The 25,974-nt window shown below is 40.1% G+C and overlaps 1 protein-coding gene across 6 annotated transcripts in view; it reads left to right on the plus strand.

The window, feature by feature from the left end:
* The first annotated feature begins 3,763 nt into the window (after nucleotides 1–3,763).
* dennd4c (DENN/MADD domain containing 4C) overlaps nucleotides 3,764–25,974 on the plus strand; it is a 121,575-nt gene continuing 99,364 nt past the window's right edge. For 3 of the 6 annotated variants that reach the window (XM_052019220.1, XM_052019221.1, XM_052019225.1), the window contains exons 1-2: nucleotides 3,777–3,864; nucleotides 8,241–8,428. In XM_052019220.1, coding sequence (XP_051875180.1) covers nucleotides 8,381–8,428 — 48 coding nt within the window. In that variant the 5' untranslated portion in view covers nucleotides 3,777–3,864; nucleotides 8,241–8,380. Of the gene's footprint in view, nucleotides 4,016–8,240; nucleotides 8,429–25,974 lie in introns of all 6 variants that reach the window. The other 3 variants (XM_052019222.1, XM_052019226.1, XM_052019224.1) reach the window with 2 other exon arrangements.

The following is a 25,974-nucleotide window of genomic DNA, read 5'->3' on the forward strand; positions in this document are numbered from 1 at the left end:
AAGAGTGAGAATGAGATAGAGAATGAAAATAACCGCTTGGGGTCACTTTTGCAGTTTGAATAGAGGTGTTCCGATTTCTTCAATGTAGAAAAACCACATTATGAGCATTGACCAAAGTATGCAAAATTGAAGGATGTTTGCTGATCACAAAACGATAGGTGGCATTGTAAAAAGGAAGCAGTAAATTGCAAAGAAATGTAAATAGACTGAGTAAGTAGAATTCGCAAACCTGAGGAAATAGATTTCAGTGCAGGGAAAAGGTCAGCCACTTTAGAACTAAAAAGGTTAGACCAAAGTATTTTCTGAAGAGGTAAATATCTGGAAGGACAGGGTTGTGGTTCACAGATTACTAGAAATTCACGAAATGACAGAAAATAATCTGTAAGGGTCATATGATATGCTTTCTTTGCAGCCTCAAATGGTACCTTTCCATCTACTTATTTCTATTGAAGGAAAGTGAGGATGCTGGATAGATGTATGATAGTTGATGACGTCTACTTGAATCCTTCAAACTGTGTATTCATTCCCTAACTTTCACATCTTGTACTCTCACCATATTTGTGCTTAGATGGTGGACTACATGGAATTCAAGGGTTGAGACCAACCATAACATTATGATCTTACTAAATTGTGGCACAGATTCAAAGGGTCATAAGGGCTATTGCTATTCATATTTTTTCCTCTTCACTGACCTACATTGCCTCCCAATCTGATGATGCATTGATATTAAAATTATCATTTTTTTAAATACCTCTATGGCCTTGTCATTCCCTGTCTCTGAAACTTTGTCCAGACCCCCAATTTTTTGAGATTTCTGTGCACATCCAGTTCTGGTCTCTTATTGCAAAAACAATATACTTTGTTTCACAATTTGTAGTTGTGCCCTTCATCTGCCTAAACTCTAAACTCAGCAACATAACTTCCTCAACTCTCTATCTTCCTTCAAGAGTTTGCTTAGAACTGAACTGTTTCGTCAATTTTTAATATTCTGAACCATTACCTGTTTATATCTTATCAGTCAGAAATTTTGTTTGAAAAGCTCTCGGGAAGCCACTTGCAATGTTTGACCGTAAATGCAAATTATTATACTGCAAGTAATCTTGCTGCTATGGTAATGGTGCTGCTCTGTTGGTATTTTTGATGCATGTCACCGGTAAACTTTTTAATACATGTATTAGAAGTTGTGTTGAATTTGACAGTTCTCAACCCAATTCATTAATACATTGCCTGTCATAATGAAGGACTCCACAAAATTTAGGGCAATCTGGACATCATTGGGAAATGACTAGTAAACGTTGTGGCTTCATTTCCAGAGTACTTCCACTGCATTGCTGTAAGAAGTGGAGGACCAACAATTGTACAATAGTATCATGAATGTTAAATTTACATTTTGGTTAATTGCCAAAAAGCTTTTCTTTTAACTCCAGCATTGTTCAATGGAAAATTAAATCAAAAAGATTACCTTCAATATAAATAGACTCTGATGTTGTTTGTCAATTAAGTTGGCCTTGCTGTAACTGACATCATAACAGAAAATATTATTCAGTTAGCTATTGGGCAGTCTCTTGCTGTACCATTAGTACACAAGGCACAAACCAATGCTAACAGATACTGTTTATTTTCTACCATAATAATAAAGTAATGATTAACAGATGTCTTTCAACCACAACTGTTGTATGAACACGATTACTTTTTTCCTGCATATGTTATCATGTTATCTCTGTTGCTGTCCTTGAGGTGGTGCTTCATATTGGGACATGGAAGTGCACACACTAAGTGGACATTCTTCAAGCTTAAACATTGAAAACTGGAAGACTATTTTGGATAAGTGCCAATGCAGTAATGCTTCTTTCATTTCAGAGTCACAGATGTAGAGATCACTGAGTGGCCACGAAGAATAGAAAATTAAAAAAAAGTGGAAATGCTGAAAATTTGAAACCGAAATAGAAATGCTGCAACGATACAACAGAGAAGTATGAATCCATAAAATCACAAACTTCTCAGATATAAATGCTTAAAGCCTTACTAATTTTTTACTCAGACAAGATCACTACAGAGGACTTTAGCAGCATTGTTACTTTCACCTTGGCTGAGATCAGCTAACAAAGCAGGAAATTGACATAGGGACTTTCCAGGTCTATATGGCTTAACAATGGTTATTTCTTAAATACATAAACCTGAAATTACATAGTTTTGAGATTTTGAAACTCAAATTTAAGAATACAGGAAATAAAAACTGGAGTAAGCCACATAGTCCCTCAAGAGTCACTGGCATTTGATATCAAGGCAGATCCTGTACTTAAAGTGCACTTTACTGCACAATCTTAATATTCCTTAATTGTCTTTATATCCAAAAATCCATTGATCTTAGCCTTAGAATACATTTGACAATGAAGCTTCCACAGAACTTTGAGGTAAAGAATTCCCAATGTTTACATCCCTCTGAGGAAGAAATCTCTTTCTCAGTCAGAAATAGCTGGTACCTTACCCTGAAACTGTGCTCTCAGGTTCTTGACTCATCAGCTTTTCAACACCCAGCTTGTCAGATTGCAACAAAATGTTTTATGTTTCATTGAACTAGCCCCTGATTCTTCTCACTGGAGTATATGGCAATCTACTTAATCTCTCTTTTATATCACTAAATATGATCCATTACCAGAAATATCCTCTTCACACACCTTACTTTGCAGTCACATGGCTTTTTTGAGTTCGGTGTAAGTTTATTTTATCAGGCTATGTCAACGCAACAATAAAAATGGTCTGCATTGGAAAGCATTGTATAAACCGACAAGTGGCAATTCAGCTAAAAATGCACTGACTATTTTAGCCCAAGCAACACCAAGCCATCCTCATTAACCCAAGAAAAATCCTTAGCTATCAACTTTCGGTGATAATGTAGTGTCATCCTGGCCACCTAGTGAAAGAGGTTAAACCAGGGAACTATCTGTTAGACTTGCTCCTATGACTGACTATAACAGTGATTTGAATTGGCTGCTACCATGGTGGGAATTGTTCAGGTTACATAATGCCTCTGTATCAGAATCAGGTTTATTATCACTGACATATGTCGTGAAATTTTTTGTTTTGCGGCAGCAGTACAGTGCAAGACATAAAGACAAAAATTATTATAAATTACAGAAATAAATAAATAGTGCAAAAGAGGAACAATATTCATGAGTTCATGGACCATTCAGAAATCTGTGTTGTTATCTATGCTTTGTTAGAGAAGATCATTCAAGGCTTTCCACGACCACTGGAAATGGACATCAGAGCATAGAGTAAGTCTTATATGTGCTAATAACAACATTCGGAATTAAGAATGTTCTCTTTTCTGTCTCTTCCACATATTAAATGTAAGTCTTTCCCAAAGGCCAGCATTTATTGTTAATCCTTATTCACATTCGAGGAGGAGGTGATGAACCACCTTCCGGAGCCAGTTGTTGTGGTGAAGGTACTCCAACAATTATATGAAATAGGATTTGGTGCTTAACAAGGAGAGTGCTTTGTCCTGGATGCCATGGAACCTGCACTCATCCAGAGCAAATGGTGAGTTATTCCAGCACCCTCCTGGCTTGTGCGGGTAGAAAGGGACTTCTAATTTTAATGGAGCTTACTTAAGCTCATTTATTCATGTCCCAACTGAATAAGGGGGAGTTTGATGAACTTGCTGCCCCACTAGTCAATCCCAAAGAGCGTTCGCACCGTGCTGTGGTAACAGGGCGCAGCGAGCAACCTCACCTGTCAATCATCCCGGGAGGCGGGGCGGGACCTGAGCGATTGAAGTGAAAAGTCACAAACAAATATGGCGGCTGTGGTGGTGCTGACCGGAGTGTCGCAGTGACGGTCGAGGCGGGCCACGGGCAGGTGAGCCAGGCCTAGGGAAACGCACGCAGGCCGGGATTGAGAGGCTCCTGTTGCGCCGCGGAGTGAGGGCTGTCGCCGGTTTATTGGGACTGCGGCGTTGCCACTTGTGGCGCTTTTTCCGTGCCGCGCCGGTGAGAGGCAGCGGTCGCAGGTGAGGAGGGAGGCGCTTCACCGGCAGCCGGCCGACTGCGACCCATTACACGGCCGAGGCTCAGCGGGCGGGCCTTGAAGCTGCCCAGGTCCTGATCAGCCGATCCACAGTAGGGGTGGGTGGGGGTAGGTCAGTGTCTGAGGAACAAGGGCCCCGCCCGGGGCGAGGGGCGAGTGCACGCTCGTTCCCCCTCTGCACCCACCCGCACTGCACCCCACTTCCCTCTCCCATCTCAACTCTTGCTTTCTCGCACCCTGGATTTCTTCTTCCACCCAGTTTTCTCTACTGGACCCAGGAATTCTGCCCTCTGCACCCTTGCTTTCATCTCCCTCTTGCCCCACTTTCCCCTCACTCCACCCTGGATTTCCTGCTTCTTTCCCCAACTTCCTTCCCCATATCCCAATGTTTTGGTCTTTCAACCTGGGTTTCTGACATTTTCCCTTCCCCATGCATAGCATTCTGCCCCTCTTCTCCATGCCCTGCCTTGCAGCCGCCTTCCTGCCCCTCGTCTCCGCCCTTCCCCCATGGCCGCCTTCCTGCCCCTCTGTTCCCCACCTCTCCGGCCGACGTCTTGTTCCTGCCCCTCTTTTTCCATCCCCGGCGGCCATTTTCTTCTGTCTCTTTTCCAAACTATCTCTCTTCCACACCTCTTCCACCCCCCCCCCCCCCCCCCGCGCCGTCGTCCTGCCAGTCTTTTCCACGCAAAATTGTCTCTCTCGTATGGCTTCAGTGACTGGATATTACCATCTAACTTTTGTTTCACCTTCTGGTCGCTTTGCAGTGCTTAAGGTATAAGGTACTGCATGTGATCCAACCTGTTGTCTGGATTTAAGCCAGAGCTGTTATTTCCACATCATTATGTTTTTTAAAAATTATTTTAAACCATCCTCTTTCCTGGAATAATGAAGATGATTTTATTCCATTTACTAGTCAAAACAATATTTTTGTTTGGTAATGAAATGAAAAATGTTAGAAATGCTCATAAGGTCATGCAGCATATGCAGAAGAGTACAGTTAAGGTTTTGAGCTAACAACTCGTCATGTTTTTCTTTTCCTTTCACCTGTGTTAGGGTGGAGGAGCACCAAGGTCAGATTAAGAAGGCTGTTTTGGGGAAAGGTTGGGAATCTGTAAATTTGTTTCAGTTAAATCAATGTTCCCAGAACAAATGGATAACAAACCTGAATTGTATAGAACAGAATAATAGAAAATTTACAGCTGGAGAAAGTTATTTGTCCTGTCTTCCTGGACACTTGGATGTTAGTAGCATTGGTGAAAGTGTAAATTTGTGTTTTTAAACTGATATGCTACTGAGATTATTTCAAATACTATGTTATTTTTATATATTGCTGAATAAACATGACAGGAGATGCTGTCTTCAAAGCATTTTTTCCAATGTTCCTTTGCTTTCCCTGAAAATCCTAAATCTTATTATAATCTGGAAATTTAACATTGCCCACAGATACCTTTATCTGAATAGTCATTAATGTGAGACTTGGGTAATGTATTTCATACTGTGGTAGTTAAGTTTGTTTTGTTCATTGTGCATCTTTCTCTCTGGGGCACCAATTACAGAATGCCAAAGTTGCTCTCAGCCTTGTTTTCTTCACAAACATTTGGCAGCTAAAGTTGTCACACAGTTTAGTAAAGCAGCATTCTTAGAATTGTATTCACGGAATCGTATGTGACAAATAGCGTGCTAAGTTCCTCTAAATGTTCCACCAGCAGGCTACACCCATCAGAGGGGAAAGTGCAGTATAGGTGAATGAGTGGAACCCTGGGAGTCTCAAGATTTGATTCCAGATCCAATAAACTGTCATGGCATTGGGTCAAATAAGTGTAAGGAAACCCAACTCAATTCTAACATCCTCCATTAGCTGATGAATCATTGCTCCTGCACACTGAACAGCACTTGGAAAAGGCATTGGAAGTACCAAAAGTTCAGTGCAATTTTGTCCATCAACAACTGTCTCTTCATAGCAGCACACTGACGAATCTGGACAATTCCTAAAGGACACACCTGCCAGACCATGTTTGCAGCAGGTAGTGAGTGAAGCAACATGGTGTATAAACCAACTTGACCTATTCCTTGTCAATCTACAGTGGCATGCAAAAGTTTGGGCACCCCTGGTCAAAATTTCTGTTACTGTGAATAGCTAAGTGAGTAAAAGATGACCTGATTTCCAAAAGGCATAAACTTAAAGATGACACATTTCTTTAATATTTTAAGCAAGATTACTTTTTTATTTCCATCTTGTACAATTTCAAAATAACAAAAAAGGAAAAGGGCCCGAAGCAAAAGTTTGGGCACCCTGCATGGTCAGTACTTAGTAACACCCCCTTTGGCAAGTATCACAGCTTGTAAACGCTTTCTGTAGCCAGCTAAGAGTCTTTCAATTCTTGCTTGGGGAATTTTCGCCCATTCTTCCTTGCAAAAGGTTTCTTGTTCTGTGAGATTCTTGGGCCTTCTTGCATGCACTGCTCTGTTGAGGTCTCTCCACAGATTTCTGATGATCTTTAGGTCGTGGGACTGGGGGAGTCATGGCGAAACCTTCAGCTGTGCCTCTTGAAGTAGTCCATTGTGGATTTTGAGGTGTATTTAGGATTGTTATCCTGTTGTAGAAGCCATCCTCTTCTCATCTTCAGCTTTTTTACAGACAGTGTGATGTTTGCTTCCACAATTTGCTGGTATTTAATTGAATTCATTCTTCCCTCTACCAGTGAAATGTTCCCCGAGCCACTGGCTGCAAAGCAAGCCCAAAGCATGATCGATCCACCCCTGCGCTTAACAGTTGGAGAGGTGTTCTTTTCATGAAATTCTGCACCCTTTTTTTCTCCAAACATACCTTTGCTCAATACAGCCAAAAAGTTCTATTTTAACTTCATCATTCCACAGGATTTGTTTCCAAAATGCTTTGGGCTTGTTTAGATGTTCCTTTGCAAACTTTTGATGCTGAATTTTGTGGTGAGGATGCAGGAAAGTTTGGAGAAAAGGGTGCAGAATTTCATGAAAAGAACACCTCTCCAACTGTTAAGGACGGGGGTGGATCGATTATGCTTTGGGCTTGCGTTGCAGCCAGTGGCTCGGGGAACATTTCACTGGTAGAGGGAAGAATGAATTCAGTTAAGTACCAGCAAATTCTGGAAGCAAACATCACACTGTCTGTTTTTAAAAAAAAGAAGAGGATGGCTTCTACAACAGGATAATGATGCTAAACACACCTGAAAATCCACAATGGACTACTTCAAGAGGCACAAGCTGAAGGTTTTGCCATGGCCATCACAGTCCCATGACCTAAAAATCATCAGAAATCCGTGGATAGACCTCAAAACAGCAGTGCATGCAAGACAGCCCAAGAATCTCACTAGAAGCCTTTTGCAAGGAAGAATGGGCGAAAATCCCCCAAGCAAGAATTGAAAGACTCATAGCTGGCTACAGAAAGCGTTCACAAGCTGTGATACTTGCCAAAGGGGGTGTTACTAAGTACCGACCATGCAGGGTGCCCAAACTTTTGCTTTGGGCCCTTTTCCCTTTTTGTTATTTTGAAACTGTAAAAGATGGAAATAAAGTAATCTTGGTTAAAATATTAAAGAAATGTGTTATCTTCAACTTTATGCCTTTTGGAAATCAGGTCATCTTTTACTTGCTTAGCTATTCACAGTAACAGATTTTGACCAGGGCTGCGCAAACTTTTGCATGCCACTGTATATGTAACAGATGCCCTTGTTGATTACAGTGTTGGTAGGAGTGGCAATGGTACAGTCCTTGTTGAGAGCTGCTACCATCTTCACACTGGAGATACTCTCCATTGTGTTGTCAGACTGAGCTGGTGTGGCAACTGGAAATCCAAGTGCCCTGGACTATCAGCAGCAATTGTGAAGTGCAGTACCACAAATAAGTTACCATGTTGTCCAGCATATAGCTAATTCTAGAAATAAGCTGATGAATTATTACTCCTGTGCATTTAACAAAGTACAATCCCCTGGGTTCAATGAGGAATGAAAATAGCCATGCCAGAAGCCACACCAAGTGTTCCTAAAAACAAGGTGTCTTTAAAGTGAAATGCAGCACAGGTCTATGTGAGTGCCAAACAGCAGAAATAACATGCAAAAGGCAAAATAAAGTGATCTCACAATTATTGGATTAAATCAAAGCCTTGCAGTCCACTGTTCCAGCCTATCCATTTTCAGCTGCTTCATCATTGTCTTTCTTTCCCTTTGCCGCAGCTCAAAAGAAGCATTGCATGCCTGCATACAGCATGACCTAGAAAACATTTTGGTATGAGTTGATAAGTGCATGGCAGTGAACATATCCAGCACTTTACCCCAGTAACAGCGTCATCATTTAATTCCCCACTGGCAACATTATGGAGTCACAACTGGATCAGCCACAAGTTCTGTGGCTACAAGACCAGGTCAGAGGCTGGATATGCTGTGATCAGTGATTTGCTTCCTAACATTCCTAAGTCTTTTACTGGATGTGTGTTGGAATAATTTCCACTTTTCTGGATAAATGCAGCTTTAATATGGGGTGAAGAGTTCCAGAATTTGGATGCAGAAATGAAGGAATGGCGTATTTTCACGTCAAGACAATGTGTGATATGGAGGGGAATCTGCAGTTAGTTATGCTCCCCTTGTTCTCAGTGGCAGAAGTTTACAGGTTTGGGAGGTGTTGTTGGGGTTGCCTAAGCGAGTCAATGCAGTGCACTTTGTAGATAACACAAACTACAGCCACAGCAGTGGGAAGGAATGTTTCTGTGGGTGCCTGGTGATAATCAAGTAAGCAGGTTTGTAGGAAGATGTTGAGCTTGGATTGCGTTGACCTGCTTGAGTGGTATTGGAACTGCAGTTATCCAAGCTAGTGCAGAGTATTCTATCATGCTCTGACTCTGACTTCGGTGTTGTAGATGGTTGGAAAGCTTTGATGTGTCAGGAAGTGAGTCAGTCACTACAGGATATCTAGCCTCTGACTTCCTCTTACAGCCACAGTTTGTGAATAACCAGTTTAGTTGTTGATTAGTGGCAATCCCCAGGATGTCAAAAATTTGGGACCAGGTAATGATAATTCTATCGAATACCAAGTGTAGATGGTTGTATTATCTTGTGGTCCTTGGCTACAATTTAGGTGCCAAGTAACATTGGTCCCGTTTATCAGCCCTGCCCCAATTTTACCTTGGTCTTGCTGCATACGGATATGGAAGGCTTCATGTGCTGAGGAGTTGAATATTTTGCATTCATAAGTGACCATCCCCACTTCTGATCTTTTGAGGGAAGGTCATTGATGAGGCAATTAAAGATAGTTGAACCAAGGACATTGCCCAGAGGAGCTCCTTCCAAGGCTGGGGCCATCAGCTTCTTGGGGACCACCTTTGAAATCCAAACTGGGCATCTGAGTAAATTATTGGAGTTCTCTTGATAGAACTGTTAATAACAATGTTTGAGAGTAGATTGATTGGATCTGTCAAGCTTTTTTGTCAGTTGGTTGTACATGGGCAGTTTTCCACATGTATTGCCTGATGCCAGTCTTGCTTTTCTACCAGGGCAGCTTGACTAGAGGCATGAGAAAACAAGATGATGCTGGAGGAACTCAGCAGGCCAGACAGCATCTGTGGACGAAAACAGATGGTCAGCATTTCGGGTTGGGACCCTTCAGGGCTGAAGATAGGAAAGGGTGAAGCCCAATATATAGGGAGGAGAAACAGCAGTGATTATTGGACAAAAGAGGGGAGGGAGGCTGGGCACAAGGTGGTGATAGGTAGATACAGGTAAGAGATATGGGGGAGGAGGGGAGAGCAGATCCACCAAGGAATGTGTCAAAAGTATGGAGACAGGTGCCCCATGGGGGGGGGGGGGGGGGGAGGAAAAAATTATTAGCAAGGAGAAAAAAAGCGAGGCTAGGAAAGGGAAGAAAAGAAGCATGGGGGGGCTGGTTTGACTTAACTGATTCTGGAGCACAAGTGCTTAGTACTACAGATCAAGATGTCGTCTGTGCTAATACCCCTTTGCTGTATCCAGTGCTTTCAGCCATGTTTTTTGATATTACATGAAGTCAATTGAGTTGGCAGAAGACTGGCTTCTGTGGGTTTGGGAGGAAGCCAAGGTGAATCATCATTCAGCATTTCTGGCTGAATGTGATGGCAAATTCTTTAAATCTTTATGACTTGTTATTGGGGATGTGGATGAACACAAGAAATAACAGGGCTTGACCATTATGGCTGGTCTTTTACCTCTGCTTTCCTGCACAAGCCATGTTCTCCCTTGATTCTCTTAATATCAAACAATTTTTTTTTCCCTTCCTTGAGTATACTCAAAAACTAGGTCTTTGGCTTTTGGGTATAGAATTCCAAAGATTCACTAGCAACTTCCAAGAAATCTCTTCATGTCTCAATCCTGAGTAGTCAACCCTTAAATTTTGAGACTTGTGGTTTTAACCACGTCATCTCTGAATCTAACCTGTCAAGCTTGACAATTTTGTTTACTTCTGTGACATCACTTCCATTATTTTAAACTTGAGTATAGGCCCATGCATCTCTGTGGCACTACCTTGATCGTGAGATCATTTAGCATGTTGTTTATATTCACTATTTAGCATGCATTTGTATTGAAACTTCATCAGGCATGCTGCTCCTGACATTCTCTTCTGAGCTCATTATTGAACTAGGGTTGATCCCTAGGTTGATGGTAAGATAGAGGGAGGGATATGCCAGACTGAGGTGTTGCATATTGTGGTGTACGTTGCTGCTGCCTTTGTTAGTTGACAGCAGCTTGTGGGTACCTAGGTTTAAACTGAAAGATCTGTTCTGGTGGCATTGTCATGGTGAAGGAAGGACTTGGCTCCAAGGAACTGTATTGTTATCACTCCTACTATTACAGATGAATCCGCAACAGGTAGATGGGCGAATCACGTTAGTTCACTACTGGCTTCGGACCTAACCTGGAAGATGTTTCTCAGGCCTCTGCCAGCTTAGTCTTTGGTGATAAAACCTAGCTAATCTTGGTGATATACAACCCTCACCCATGTTACATTCCATGCTCTTGCTATTTCAAAGGCTTCTTGCAAGTGTTGTTCAATATGGTGGGGAAAAAAAACTTGATTCATTGCCTGAGGGAGGACAGTAAGTGATAGGTGGAAATTTTCTTGTTGATGATTGATGTGATGCCATGAGGTCTGGAGTCATTGTTGTCCTGTTGAGGTAATGGATATCTGTTGTAATTCTGCTGTATTAGCTTTGGAAGGATTGACCATTCAATCAGGTGTGATTCCCAGTTTGGGAAATTATTGGAAAAATTTCTAAGGTGCAGGATTAAACTACACTTGGAGATGCAGGATTGGTCAGGGCATGGCTTTGTTGTTGGGAGATCCTGTCTGATTAATTTGTGTGTTTTTTTAAGAAGTAAAAAAATATTGATGAGAACAGTGAAGTTTCTTGTGGTCAATATTGACTCTAGACAAGGTCCCATTTGGAAGGCTGGTCCAGTATCGTGAAAGAAGATGGAGGTTGGTGGTGGATGGTTGCTTTTGTGATTGGAAGCCTGTGACCAGTGGTGCAGCACAGGGATCGGTGCTGGGATTCTTGCTGTTTGTCATGTACATTAGCAATTTGGATATGAATGTGAAAGTCAAATTCATTTTCACGTGTACAAGCACATGTGTGCACAGGTGCAATGAAAAACTTACAGCCGCATCACAAGTATGTAGCATATAAGCAGCATTCACAAGAAAAACATAAAGTAAACATATACAAAAATTTTACAAGAGAGAACACAATTAGAACAGAAAAAAAAATAGTCCATTTTAGTACAAAGTGGTCATAGTGTTGTTAAACTGTAGTGATTAGAGTTTTGCTGGTTAGTTCAAGAACCTACTGGTCAAAGGGAAGCAGCTGTTCTTGAGCCTGGTGGTGTGGGACTTGAGGCTTCTGTACCTTGGTCAGCAAGGAGGAGATGTTACCAATCCCTCTGAGGTCTGCTGATGAGGAAGTCGAGTATCTAGGTTCAGAGGTCTGTCTTGAAACTTGATGGTGAGTTTGGATGGGATGATTGTGTTGCATGCTAAGCTGTAGTCAATGAACAGCAGCCTGATGAATGAGTTCCTGTTGTCCAGAGCAGAGTGAAGAGCCAGAGAAATCGCATCTGTTGTTGCCCTGTTGTGGCAGATGGTAAACTGAAGCCTTTCCAGATCACCTCTGAGGCAGAAGTTGATCCATGGCATAACCAACCTCTCAAAGCACTTCATTACAGTTGCTGTAAACGCTACCAGACAGCAGTCATTGAGGCACGTCACCATGCCCTTCTTGGGCAGTGGTATAATTGGTGCTTTTTTTTGAAGCAGGTGGGAACCTCAGAGCGCAGAAGTGAGAGCTGGAATATGTCTAAATACTCCAGCTAGTTGGTCTGCATAAACTACCATCGTCACCAAGCTTATTTACCAGCACCTGGTCCAGAGCCTTCAATGCTTTGACAATTCAAGTGCTCATCCAGATACTTCAATTGTTTTGGGAGTACTTATCTCCACCACCTTTTTGGGTACTGCGTTACAGATTGCAGGAATAATATTTTTAGGAGCATGTAGGAGGTATGATTTTGCAGATATGCAAATTGGTGATAGTAAGGAGCATAGTTTTAGATTATAACTTATTGATCAGTTAGTAGATTGGATGGAGCACTGGCAGGTGGAATTTAATTGTGCTAAGTGTGAGGTGTTGCATTTTTGTAGGCCAAGTAAGGGTAGGGCAAATACCATGAATGGTAGGGCCCTAGGGAATATTGAAAAACGGAGGGTCCTTGGTGTACAAATCCCTAGACTCCTAAAGATACAGGTAGATATGAAGAAGGCACACAGAATGATGTCCTTCATTAGCCAAGGCGTAGATTATGAGCATGGAGGTCATGGAGTAACTTAAAACCTTTAGGCCACAGCTGGAGTATTGTGTGTGGCTGTGGTTCCCATACCATTAGGAAGGATGTGATTGCACTGGAGAGGGTACAATCAGCTGATTGATTATAATTTGTAATTTCAAACTACCTTACTTTCTGAGGATTTTTTTCCCACTCAGTGGGTGGTTGCAATCTGGAATGCAGGTAGGTACTCCCACAGCAATTAACGTATCTGCATGAGCACTTGAATCATCAAAGCATTGAAGGCTCTAGACCAGGTGCTGGTTACGGAGCTTGGATAGTGCGATACACCATTTGTTATGTTGGCATTCTTGTTGAAACTGTTTTGTCAATAATATAATATACGTTGCTATATTTTGTTTTGTCTTGTGCATCTTTCTTTATGACAAACATAAAACAGTCATTTTTCATGAATGCCAAGTCATGTAATGTGTTACTAATTTGCTTCATCTAAAATAATCTCAAAAGTTCTATGCACTTGGATTTACCATTGTAAGAATTCTTTTCATTGTGTGTTCTATGGATGCTTTGCAAAGGATACAGACAACACAGTGATATCGTGGTAGCATCATGGGTGACATATTAAACCATTGATTCTCTTTGATCTTTTGCTAAAAAGTGTATAAGGTTAGTTCCTAAACATACATTGGAGACTGAGACCATTTTGATGCTTCTATAAATGTGTTTTAGGAAAAGTGTAAGACCTAGCAACATTCTTATCTTGATTGTAGGTACAATGGAAATATACTTGTCAATTAGTTGATTAATACAGGCAGAAACTATACGGTGCAGAACTTATGTGGGCATGCATTGGAAACTAGGTGATCTACCTTAGGTTATTCACTTTCTGATATCCACATTTCTAATAATCAGTCACAATTTTTGCCATGTGGACAATTGTGCAATTATGTGAAATTTTGCACAATCTCTAAATGGCAAGTACATTCTGTTTGGAATGTAAAGCATCTTGGCCTTCCATTACTTTTTTTTTCCTTACACCTGAGATAGCAATACACCAGATGCATTGGCACATTATTCTTGAATGGTATGAGGTACTCGTAAGGTTTAACAGTGGTGTGGATGTGCTTCCTGTTTGGTATCTTGGTATCTTTAAATGGCTGTATTATTAAATGGACACAGTTCAGAATTTGGTAGGGTTCTTGTATTAATGCATTAAAGCACTTCTTCATTGTATCATTTGCTTGCATATTTTACTATGTTAGAAAAAGCCACCTTCACCTTTTAAATAGCTTGATCTTTGTTTTGAAGTGGTGGCCAGGTTGATAAATTGCTCTCATTTCAATGAGTCTCAACTTAAGTTTCTTGTAACAGGTAAACCTTTGCATTATGGAATTCTATATAACTAGTCCCCTGTCCACTACTTCAGTCACTTATTTCAAAAACCCATGTCTCGGTTTGAACCAGTGGATGAAGAGTACTTAATGAAAGTTGGTGATGTAAGTTTGTCTTTTTGGTTTCAAAGATGCTGCAGAATCAACATTTTTAATAAGCTCACAAACACAGACTGCAAATGCTAAATTCTGGAAAGAAACAAACTGTTGGAGGAACTCAATGGGTTGAGCAGCATCATTGGGGGAACGGAATTGTCAACATTTTGTGCAGCTCTTTCCTCAGGGTTGAGAGTGGAGATGGAAGATGGCCAGTAGAAAGAGGAGAGGGGCCAGTAGGTGATAGGTGGGCTGAGGGATAATGGGCAGAAGGAACCAGGTGGGGGATGCGTGCAGGTGGGCATTAGATGGAAGCAGATATTGGGGGGTGGGGGGAGGGATAATGCAGTGGGGGGGTGAAGGTGGAGACAAAGGCTGGAGGGTGATGAGTGCGGACACAGGCTACAAGTGCTGGAATCTGATAAGGAAGGTAATAATGGGAACTATTAAGGAAGGTAATAATGGGAACTATTAAGGGAGAGATGAAGGATAGGTGGAACCAGAAGGGGGAGGGGATTGGATGGGTAGCAGGTTGATGGAACTGGGAGGAGAAGGGTTATGAAAATGGGTATGGAAAAGGAAAACAAAATGGGAGGACCTGAGGTCGATCAGAAGAAGTGAGGGGGGCATACACAAGGGGTTAAGGGTTACCTGAAATGGGAAAATTCAGTGTTCATACCATTGGGTTGTAGACTACCCAGGCAGAATATGAGATGTTCTTGTTTGCGTTGGGCCTCAACCTGAAAATTGAGGAGGCTGAGAATGGACAGGTTGATATGGGAAGGGGAGTTGAAATGGCATGCAATCTGGTACTTGGGATGGCCATTGCAGATAGAGCACAGGTTCTCTGCAAATTAGTCACCTAGTGTACTCTTGGTCTTGCCACTGTTGAGGAGGCCATATCGGAAGCACTGAATGCAGTAGATGAGGTTGGAGGAGGTAAACGTCAATCCTTTCCTCACCTGGAAGGGCTGTTTAGCCCCCTTGATGGTGAGGGAGGAAGTGTAAGAACCTCCTGCAGTTGCAGGGGAAAGTGCCAGGGGTTAGGGAGGCACTGGTGTGGAGGGATGAGCTGACTAGGGAGTTATGGAGGGAGTGAACCCTGTAGAAGGTGGAAACTGGTGGGGAGGGGAAGATGCAGCTAGTAGTAAGATCCTGTTGCAACTTTTTAAGAAGTTCACTTTAATAATTCAGGTGTTTAAAATTCAAACTTTCAAATACATGAACAGCAATAGCATGCCATTTGCTCAACATGTTCCACATTAGTAGCTCATTATTTGCTGAAAAGCTACCACATCAGTATTTTAAACAAGTACTTAAACTTTTCAAATTTTCTTTCCGTATGTTCTTGTGAAAGTGTTTGTCATTTAAAAATGATTGAGTATTAATAATTAAATGTTAAGATTTTAATATTTCTAGTTTGATTGCTAAAGGATAGAATAAATTCTTGGGATGGAAAGTTTCTTTTTCTCCACCCAAACCTATCTGCAACATGTGACTTATTGCATTTATGATTTTAAAAACTAATGGGCAGATCTCAGAACTCATGTTTTCAAGGCACATGCATTGTGTTTGATGGATTTATTAAATTGTGTGATGAAAAGCAGTTTTTCATTTAATCATTGTGCTTTAGTTCCTTGGTTAATGATTGATAGTTAAATTTGTTTCTAGCATGTGTTGGTGCTTAAGAAGTTTTCTACTCGAGCACATTATTAAAACGGGTAAAACTATGTCATTATAGACATATCTAGCTAGTCCAGAATTTCATTTGGCAATCTTGGGCTCTGGCTGTGAATGCTGCTGTTGAAGTTAAAATTGGCCAGCCTGGTATGTTGAAAGGTCACCTGCAGCGTGTTAAGGAACCCATATGCAGTTCCTCGCCTAGTGCTTGAAATCCCTACAAACCCATAAGGTCTTTTTTTTTTGTCCCGTTGAACTGCTAGCCACGTTTGCTGCCCTGCCTACAGGCTTGATAACATTTCCCAGATGTCACTAGGACTGCCCAACTCTTTGAAATGTGGAATAATGCTCACTAAAAATGTACAATATTCCACATGCTTGAAATGAGCTCTATATCTGGGTTAGTCAAAATTTTAAAAATCCTGGTGCTGAAATCAGGCAGTATTCTAGAGGGGAAAACCTTCAGCTTGTCTCTAAGTTCCATGTTTAGTTGGCCAAATGCAGAAGTCCAAGTTGAGCTTGGTAAAGGTAAAAAGTGCTTGCATGTCTGACCAGTGGCCTTGCTGTTGAACTGAAAACTGGGCTGTCCATTGAACCTGATGAAGGGCTCCTTGCCTATCAAGGAGAGGCTTTATGCCAAAGAGGAATGAAGTCATTGACTCGATTGGGAGTGGGGAAGAGTAAGCGCAGCTGTTTTTTAGTTTATTTCACTTTATTTGTTGGTATTTTAAGGTGTTTTTAATTCTTAAAATTCAAATACAGTTTCAAGGCCATCAATTCATGATAAACTGTCAAAAGCTTTGGGTGTTAAAGGGATTGCAGGATACCTCCTCGTGTCTGGAGCTACAACTCAGCTGGACTTCCGTATCCAAACAAAAAATTAAGTCCCATAGCATATTAGGCAGTGCATCAAGGCAGCAGCACAGGTTGAGCATGATAATGGTCCAAGTACTTTCTGCATCTTGAACTCTTTAGATTGGCTGTCAGCATCTACCTTCTTGACTTTGGAATTCACTTTGCTAAATGCTTCTACTTTATCGGCCTATCTCTCTTTCCTCCTTTAGGATACTGCCTAAAACCTAGCTCTGAGACTATTTAGTTATCTGCCCTAATATCTCTTTTATTTAGCTTGAATAATGTATTAAATAGAGGCAAATTGTTCATGCAAGAATATTCCCTGAAGTTTTTCAGATGTAAGATTCCTGAAGGTTAAGTTAATGCCACTGTAGGTTACTTTTTTTTTGATGGGTTGTAATGTATTTCTTGCTTGAAGTGTTTTACCCCTTACAGTTTCAGCCTTTTCTACAAATGTCTTGATAGTTGCACAAATTTCATTATTGTCTGCAACCTGTAGTTTATTGGTGGTCTTTTGCAGCGTTATGGTATGTTTGTAAACATTTAAGCATGATGAACACAAAGACATTATTAAATGTTCATGTGCTTCACATTTACCTTGGTATAATATTTTTCTATAGTTCAACTTTGATCAAACTTTAACACAAATATACAATGTATGCATCAAGAACAAGAATTCAGCAAATAAACTTAAGCATTTAAACATTTGTGTATTGAGAAAAGCTGAACTACTTCAAGGATCAGTCACCCATAAACTCTAACATTTGTTGCAAGGACTGTCTTAACTGATGTAATTAATTCAGTTGATGCAGCTTTCATGTGAGGACTGAAGGTCTGTGGGGTGGGGGGAACTCCTAATTATTCAGTAGCACACTGAACTGCTGAAAGAACACAAAGTTCCTCTTAACCCATTAATTACTTTTAAATTTGAGTTCTTCCGTGAGTTTTTCCGTATACTGTAATCTGCAAATAGGATTTATTTTGTTAGATAGGATGCACAACTCTAGCCTGGACCTTTTTTCATCAGTTAATTCTGTTGACAAATTTTAAAAACCATGAATTAGCCTGCAGATTGGCTTGTGGAATGTCTTTATTTTGGCAAGTCAGCAAGCAATTTAAATGAGGAAAATTAATATGATTTGGAATATCAAAACTTGTGGCTGGATGGTGGTGATAGGTTGAGGATGCAATGTGCATGTGTAAACCTACAGGCCCTTCATGTCCAGTGTGAGAGGCAGACTGCAATGCCAAATACAAATTTCTCAAGAATGTTAGATCATTATTATTCTGATTTGTTATTTGCATTTTAAAAACAAACTGGAATTTCAGCTTTCATTGACTCTGATCAATAATTAGTTTATATTGAGGACTGTGGCACCTTTGCCACATTTGGAGCAAGAACACAAGAAAATGGGAGCAAGAATAGGCCACCTGGCCTCTTGAGCCTGTCCTGTTATTTGGTATGATCTACCCTAGGCCTTGATTTTTCTAAACCAGTTCCACGTAGCTCTGTTCTGCAATCTTTCAAAACTTTACCTACTTTTTTAATTAAATACTCCCAATGATCTAGGCTCCACAGCTCTTGGGGTAGAGAATTCAAGGTTTGCCACCCTCTGCTAGACGAAATTCCGATGCACCTTAGTTTTAAATGACCATCTACTGTACACTGTATTCCAGATGCAGCTTCACCATATGACCGTGTGCATTTCTCCTGGGTACTCTGGTTTTCTCCCACATCCCAACGATGCACAGGTTTGTAAGATTAATTGGCTATTTTAAATTGCCCCTGGTGTGTAGGTGAGTGTAGATTTGGGGCAGTGGGGGTAGTTTGGGGAATGTGGGGAGTATAAAATAGGTTAGGATAGGATTAATTTACAAAAAAAAGGGTGTTTGGTGGTTGACCTGGACTGGGTGGGCCAAGGGGCTGTCGTCATATTGTATTTCTCTGATTCTAACAACTTGTGCTTCATGCTAATCTGTTCTAGTACACCCTTTGTGTTGGCATTTTTTACCTGGCAGTGGATAAATTGTTCAAGTATGCTTTTTTTTAACAAAGGGTAGGCCCATTTCAATCCACTTGTGGTCACCAGCAAGATGATGGAATATCAAGTAGCACTTAGCTTGCAATAACCTCTTGTACATGGTTTCACCTGGGCTACATTAAACTTGGTCTTGTAATGATTACTGCTGTTACAGGAATGAGAAGTCGGTTGCTGATTAAATTGGAGTAGGCTTTCCATGAAGGGGTGAATTTTGCCATTTAATATAAGAGAATTAAAAGTGTGTTGCATTACAAAACTTTGCTTTATGGATTAATCAATTCACTAACCATTTTCTAAGGGCATGATTTTCTTTTAAACATTATATGGGATCTGCACATCACTAACTTATTGCCACCACTTAATGACTGACTGTCTTGTGAACTGACATTTGTACCAACCTTCATAATTGTTTGCATATCTGAAATTAACACTTTGTAATCTTTGCTTCTATTTTCAGCTTTTACCATTTGAATTTGAACACGATGAATTAAAGATAAAATAAAAATGTCAGTTACAAATTTAAGCTGAATTTTAATGTGAAAGTTTGACATGTAATCAATGCAGTGATTGAATAATGATTTATATTGGTGCTGTACTCCCAAAAGAGTTAGCATATACAATATAATAGAAAATGTATCCATATAAATGCAAAGTTTCTTAAATTTTATTTGGAAAAGTTAATCTACTTTGATCAAATGAATTCCAAGGTGCATTATTTGTCTTTAAAAGTCCAATATGTAAAAAAAAAAGGTTTGTGATTAAAAATCATAGCAGCTGTCAGAATTTTATTTAAATTGAAATATTATCTATCTGCTTATCTCTCCAATGTATTTCCACATTAACAAGAATTCAGAGCAATACTTTGAGGTACCTTGTACAGCAGGGTATTTACTTCTCAAAAACTTGAAGGTGGGCCTTTTTAATGAATGATGTTGTTGTCATTTTGTAAAATGAACTAATAATCTTGCAGTGATTATTTTACTTTGAACTTAACTACCTTACTTGGCAGAAAAGTTATTGGAGCTGTCTACTCAGTTGTTGCAGTAAATAGGAAAAAATGGAGCATCCAAGTGAATTTGTGTGTCATGGAGAATGTGCAACAAAACTGAGTTCTGTATTGAATGGGGATAATCCATGAAAGACAGAAGATTGACACTTGGACCTGAATATTCAATGCATGACTGAAAGGTAGTTTTACATCTTAATTTGGATTCAGATCTGTTATCCCTTCAACACCATAATTGAAATAATATAAATGGAGATGGCATGTTTTTATTGCATCTGATTTTCACAAGCATTTTATTCTAAACCTCACTGGGATTCTTCAGTGAGGAAGTATTATTAAACCTGTACAAGCTTTGGATTAAATGCCAGTTGTTGAATTGTATGGGAACTTTCATTATCTAGTGGTTAAGAAGAATTGTATTCAAAATAGTTGGGGCTCTTTTTCTGTCCAAACAACATCAGGTTAAAAGGGGTTTCACTGAGATCATAAAAGAATGAAGGAGGTCATTGGAGTTTTTGTTTTTATTACAGCCTTTTGATGCTTTGCTGCAAATCGCTTTCAAGTGAATTGTTGGGAAACACGAGGATTTATGAGAATTGGGGTTAAAGTAGTTTACCGAAGTTAGAGCAGGCACATGTGGGGTTGATAAAAGGCTTTGGTGTAGTTTCTATAATCCAAATTCACAAAGTATTTTGAAAATGAATAGAATAACTGTTTTATGGAAAGGGATGCAAGTAAACAATTCATAATCTTTACATGGTAACTTCTCCAGATAGGCTTTGTTGAAGGGTGTAACATTCAGGTGTTTTTGTTGCAGAGATCTGGCCTATCATTAGAACATAAAACATTACAGCACAGTGCAGGCCCTTCGGCCCACAATGTTGCACTGACATTTTATCCTGCTCTAAGATCTATCTAATCCTTCCCTCCCACATAGCCCTCCATTTCTCTATCACTCATGTGTTTATCTAAGTCTGTTAAATGTCCCTAATGTATCTGCCCCACAACCTCTGCTGGAAGTGCATTCCACGCACCCACCACTCTCTGTAAAACAAAACATACCCCTGATATTCCCCCTTATATCTTTCTCCAATCACCTTAAAATTATGCCCCCTCGTGTTACCCATTTTCGCCCTGGGAAAAAGTCTCTGACTGTCCACTTGATCTATGCCTCTTATTTTGTACACCTCTATCAAGTCACCTCTCATCCTCCTCCTCTCCAATCTAGGCAGCATCCAGGTAAATCTCCTCTGCACCCTCTCTAAAGCTTCCACATCCTTCCTATATTGAGGTGACCAGAACTGAACACAGTATTCTAAGTGTGGTCTAACCAGAGTTCTATAGAGCTCCAACATTACCTTGCGGCTCTTGAACGCAATACCCTGACTAATGAAGGCCAACGCACCATACGCCTTCTTAACAAACCTATCGACCTCCGCGGCATCTTTGAGGGATCCGTGGACGTGGACCCCAAGATCCCTCTGTTCCTCCACGCTGCTAAGAGTCCTACCATTAACCTTATATTCTGCCTTCAAATTCAATCTCCCAAAGTGTATCACTTCACACTTTTCTGGGTTGAACTCCATCTGCCACTTTTCAGCCCAGGTCTGCACTCTATCAATATCCTGTTGTAATCTACAGCAACCTTTGGCATTATCCACTACATTACCAAGCTTTGTATCATCAGCAAACTTACCAACCCACCCTTCCACATCCTCATCCAAGTCATTTATAAAAATCACAAAGAGCAGGGGTCCCAGAACTCATCCCTGCGGAACACCACTGGTCCCTGACGTCCAGGCAGAATATGCTCCATCTACCACCACCCTCTGTCTTCTATGGGCGAGCCAATTCTGAATCCACACAGCCAAGTTTCCCTGGATCCCGTGCCTCCTGACTCTCCGAATGAGCCTTCCATGAGGAACCTTATCAAAAGCCTTACTAAAATCTATGTACACTACATCCACTGCTCTACCTTCATCAATGTGCTTTGTCACATCCTCAATGAAGTCAGTCAGGCTTGTGAGGCACGACTTACCCCTCACAAAGCCATGTTGACTGTCCCTAATCATCCTGTGCTTCTCCAAATGCCCATAAATGTCTCTAAGAATCTCCTCCAGTAATTTGCCAACCACTGAAGTAAGACTCACTGGTCTGTAATTCCCAGGGTTATCCCTACTCCCTTTCTTAAACAAAGGAACAACATTTGCCACCCTCCAATCATCTGGCACTACTCCTGTGGCCAGTGAGGATGCAAAGATCGTCACCAAAGGCGCAGCAATCTCTTCCCTCGCTTCCTGTAATAAACTTGGATATATCCCGGCTGGCCCCGGTGACTTATCTATCCTAATGTTTTTCAAAGGTTCCAACACATCCTCTTTCCTCACGTCGACATGCTCTAGCGTATCAGCCTGTCATACGCCATCCTCACAAACGTCAAGGTCTCTCTCACTGGTGAATACTGAAGCATAGTATTCATTAAGGACCGCCCCTACCTCTTCTGACTCCAGGCACACGTTTCTTCTTTTATCCCTGATCAGTCCTCCCCTCACTCTAGTCATCCTCCTATTCTTCATGTAAGTAAATTCCTTGTCATTGTCAATGTTCCAACTATTTTTGACCATTTATTTTATTTTGACCATTTGACCAAAAACTATTTTTTAATTTGGAACATTTCAGCTCTGTACATTAAATCAATACTTGAACCAGAACTACAGGGGTGGTTGTCAGGCATGGAAAGTAGAAATGTTGCATCTGTGCACTCTGGATTGGGTTCTGTTGCAGATTGATTTGACCTCAGTAAAACATAATATTCAAATATTTTGATGGGGAGGAGTAGATGAAGACCAGTGATAGAATCTAATGCTATATTTGCAACTGATCATGCATTCTGGCAATGAGAAAGAAATATCGGTATATCAACACCTATTCAACTGCAGCTACCTCAGTTTCTCTGCTGCCGAAACCCTCATCCATGCTTTTGTTACCTTACAACTTAATGCAATGAGTTTTCCCATTGGGTCACTTATCTGCCATAATAAAGTTGAGCTTATCCAAAACTTTGCAGTTTTCCTCTCTGAGGCTACCCATCACCCCTGAGCAGACATCCAAGTCGAGTAATGGGAGTTTTATATTTACTTTCACATTGGTATCATCCCTTTTTCCCCACTGAAACCACCACCTATCCTGCAGCTATTCAAGATATTGGTATTCCAATTCTCGTTTCTTGCCTTATTGGTAATTGGTCCAATTTAGCTGTTACTACCAAATGCTTGCTTGTACTTTCTTTTTTTTAGACACTTTTTAAAATGTTCCTGTTTCACCAGACTTGGCTGTGTGCCCTATTATCTTGTTGGGTGGCTGAGTGAAATTTAAAGAAAAACACCACCATGCAGCACCATGGTACATTGTAGTATGTTATTGGTGCTATAGCAATGCATATTGTTATAGCACAGTTTTGCTCTAAACTGAAATGCTGCATGCAATATTCAGCAATACAGTGCACTTAGTTAGCTATTCTCTTGATTGACTTAATCAAAAAAAAAGGTCCAGAAGTTAATGCTGCTTTGTGAAACACAAAAATCACTGAACAGTTTATCCAAGGAATATTGATGTTAAAAGTCTTATTATAAAATTAATGCAATATTGTCCACCCGAGTAATTATTCTCTCATATTTTAACTTGTCTGACCTAGATCAGAATATTTAAATTGGAAATAATTGTTGCATTAAGACCTGTTCATGGTAATTCCTTTTTTTGTAAAAAAAAAAGACAAATTATTTAATCAAAATGAATTACTTGTGTTTTTAAGAAATGTTATTTTCTGGAATAAATCTTGTGGAATAAACAACCAAATCAAGATATTCTTAAATCCTGATGTTGTAGTATCTGAAATCTTTGAAGTAGATACTGTATGTAGTAAATCAGCCAGATCAAAACAAACTGCTGATGATGATTCTTTGGTAAAATAAACCAAAGTGGACATTATTTACTCTGTAGATGATCAGTAAACTGCATATGCAGTATTTTAGACATTAAACTGAATTCTGATGAAGTCTGATGCAAATTTATTCAAATAATACATTAATTCCATGCCAAGTTGTGTTTTCTTCCCTTAGTCAAAATCTAGGAAATCACACAATTCTGAAAATCAGTTCAGATTTTGTGGTTGAAAATAGTAGAATCAACTGTACAAACTGTAGTTATTAAATAAAAACCAGATGGCAACTCTGTACAAACTCCAATAATCCAGCAGCCTCTTGACTGCTGTCAGACTGGCAGATTTTCTGGACTATTGGATGTTGCTCCTATTAAGATTTCAATTCACTTTTAATTCACGTGGATGTTACACAATAGTATAAATTTTGAGTGAACCAGGAATTTTTCAAGGAGAAACAAAGGACTGCAGATGCTGGAATCTAGATGAAAAAACAAGAAGATGCTGGAGGAACTCAGCAGGTCAGGCAGCATCCATGGAGAAAAACAGTCAACACTTCGGGTCACTCCTGAAGAAGGGTCCTGCCCAAAATGTTGACTGTTTTTCTCCATGGATGCTGCCTGACCTGCTGAGTTCTTCCAGCATCTTGTGTTTTTTTTCATCAGGAATTTTTAAGTGTGTAGGGAAACAAAAGCTGCTAAATTTGTAAGGAGTGCTGGGAATGGTTGTGGTGAGCCAGATTCTGAACCATCAGTATTTCCAAATGATCAGGTAACAGATTTTAGGAGTTTTACTGTAATTACTTGATGACTTCTGTTGAATGGATAGTAACAGAGTTAAATATCGATTGGATACACCTTGATTAACAGCTTTTTGAGAAATCAACATGACCTTTTTGTAGTGAAGTATGTAATTTTAAGCAAGGCCTACAGTTTGGGAAATCCTGAAGGGCAAGTGCAAGCATTGGTAAGAATTGCTTTTATGGCTCAGTATTTCTTAGCACTTAAAATTCTGATTTTGCTACATTGTTTAATACAATTTAAATAGTTTTATTCTAATGTTCAAGGGGTTGAACAGAAGCATTATTGCTCAAATGCATCTACTGTGGGAGTACAGCAAGAAGCCAGAGCCAAGTAGGATTGGGAGAAGTTTGCTGGGGAACAGGATGTGGGGAGGGGTAGGGATAATGGAAGGTGGAAGATTGGGCATGACGTTGAATGTGATTGGCAGGTTGGGGAGAGAAGGGAGCAACATAGCGTTTGCACAGAAATTAATTCTTAGTTTTAAGCTAATGTGCTGCATGTTTGTTTTTCAGAACACTTTGGCACTGTCCTAGGACGACAACTAATAGAAATAATATAACGTAGCATGGACTTTTATTTGTTTGAGGGAGTTGGTCTCGGTAGATTTAATATTTGAAATGCTTGTCACTATTTTAAATCTTGCACTTGATTTTAATGCCTTTTTAATTTGTAACTCTTGTAATTCTTGTAAGTTATGCTTTGTTTCCCAGATCATGAATTTCTTCAAGACGTTGCCTTTTACATGCTTGTGTTTTGGGACATGATCTAATGACTCATGCATACATTCCAGACTTCCTAGAAACCTATTCTGAATTTTGAGGTTGTGGTTTCCTTTTTTAACAAGCGTTAACTGTTCCGTCTTGGAGAATGCTAAAGCAAAATTTTCATTGGTATAAAAAAGTCCAAATTGTATGTTGCAGATCAATAAATAGACTAATTTTAGTGTGCACTAGTCACAGAAATACATCTCCTGGCTTAGTACAATTTTAAATGTTTCCATTGGCAATAATAGCTTGAATAATAATGCTGACTGTTGAGGACATTTATGTATGAAATAGCAAAGCCATATTCCAAGACTGAAAGTAATTTGAAGTTAGAAAGCAGGGAGGTGCAACAGTGGAAAAAGTTCCTTGTGGGGATGTAAAGCACTGCTGATGCTAGTAATTTGAAATATAACACAATGCTGGAGCTGTTCAGTGGACCAGACAACATCTGTGGAGAGAGAAGTAGTGCTAGTGAAAAATAAACTTTCTCTTTCCATGTATGCTGGCTGAATATCTGCTGTTTTTTAT

Source organism: Pristis pectinata, chromosome 7 (genome assembly GCF_009764475.1).
Source record: "Pristis pectinata isolate sPriPec2 chromosome 7, sPriPec2.1.pri, whole genome shotgun sequence".
NCBI classification, from domain to species: Eukaryota; Metazoa; Chordata; class Chondrichthyes; order Rhinopristiformes; family Pristidae; genus Pristis; species Pristis pectinata.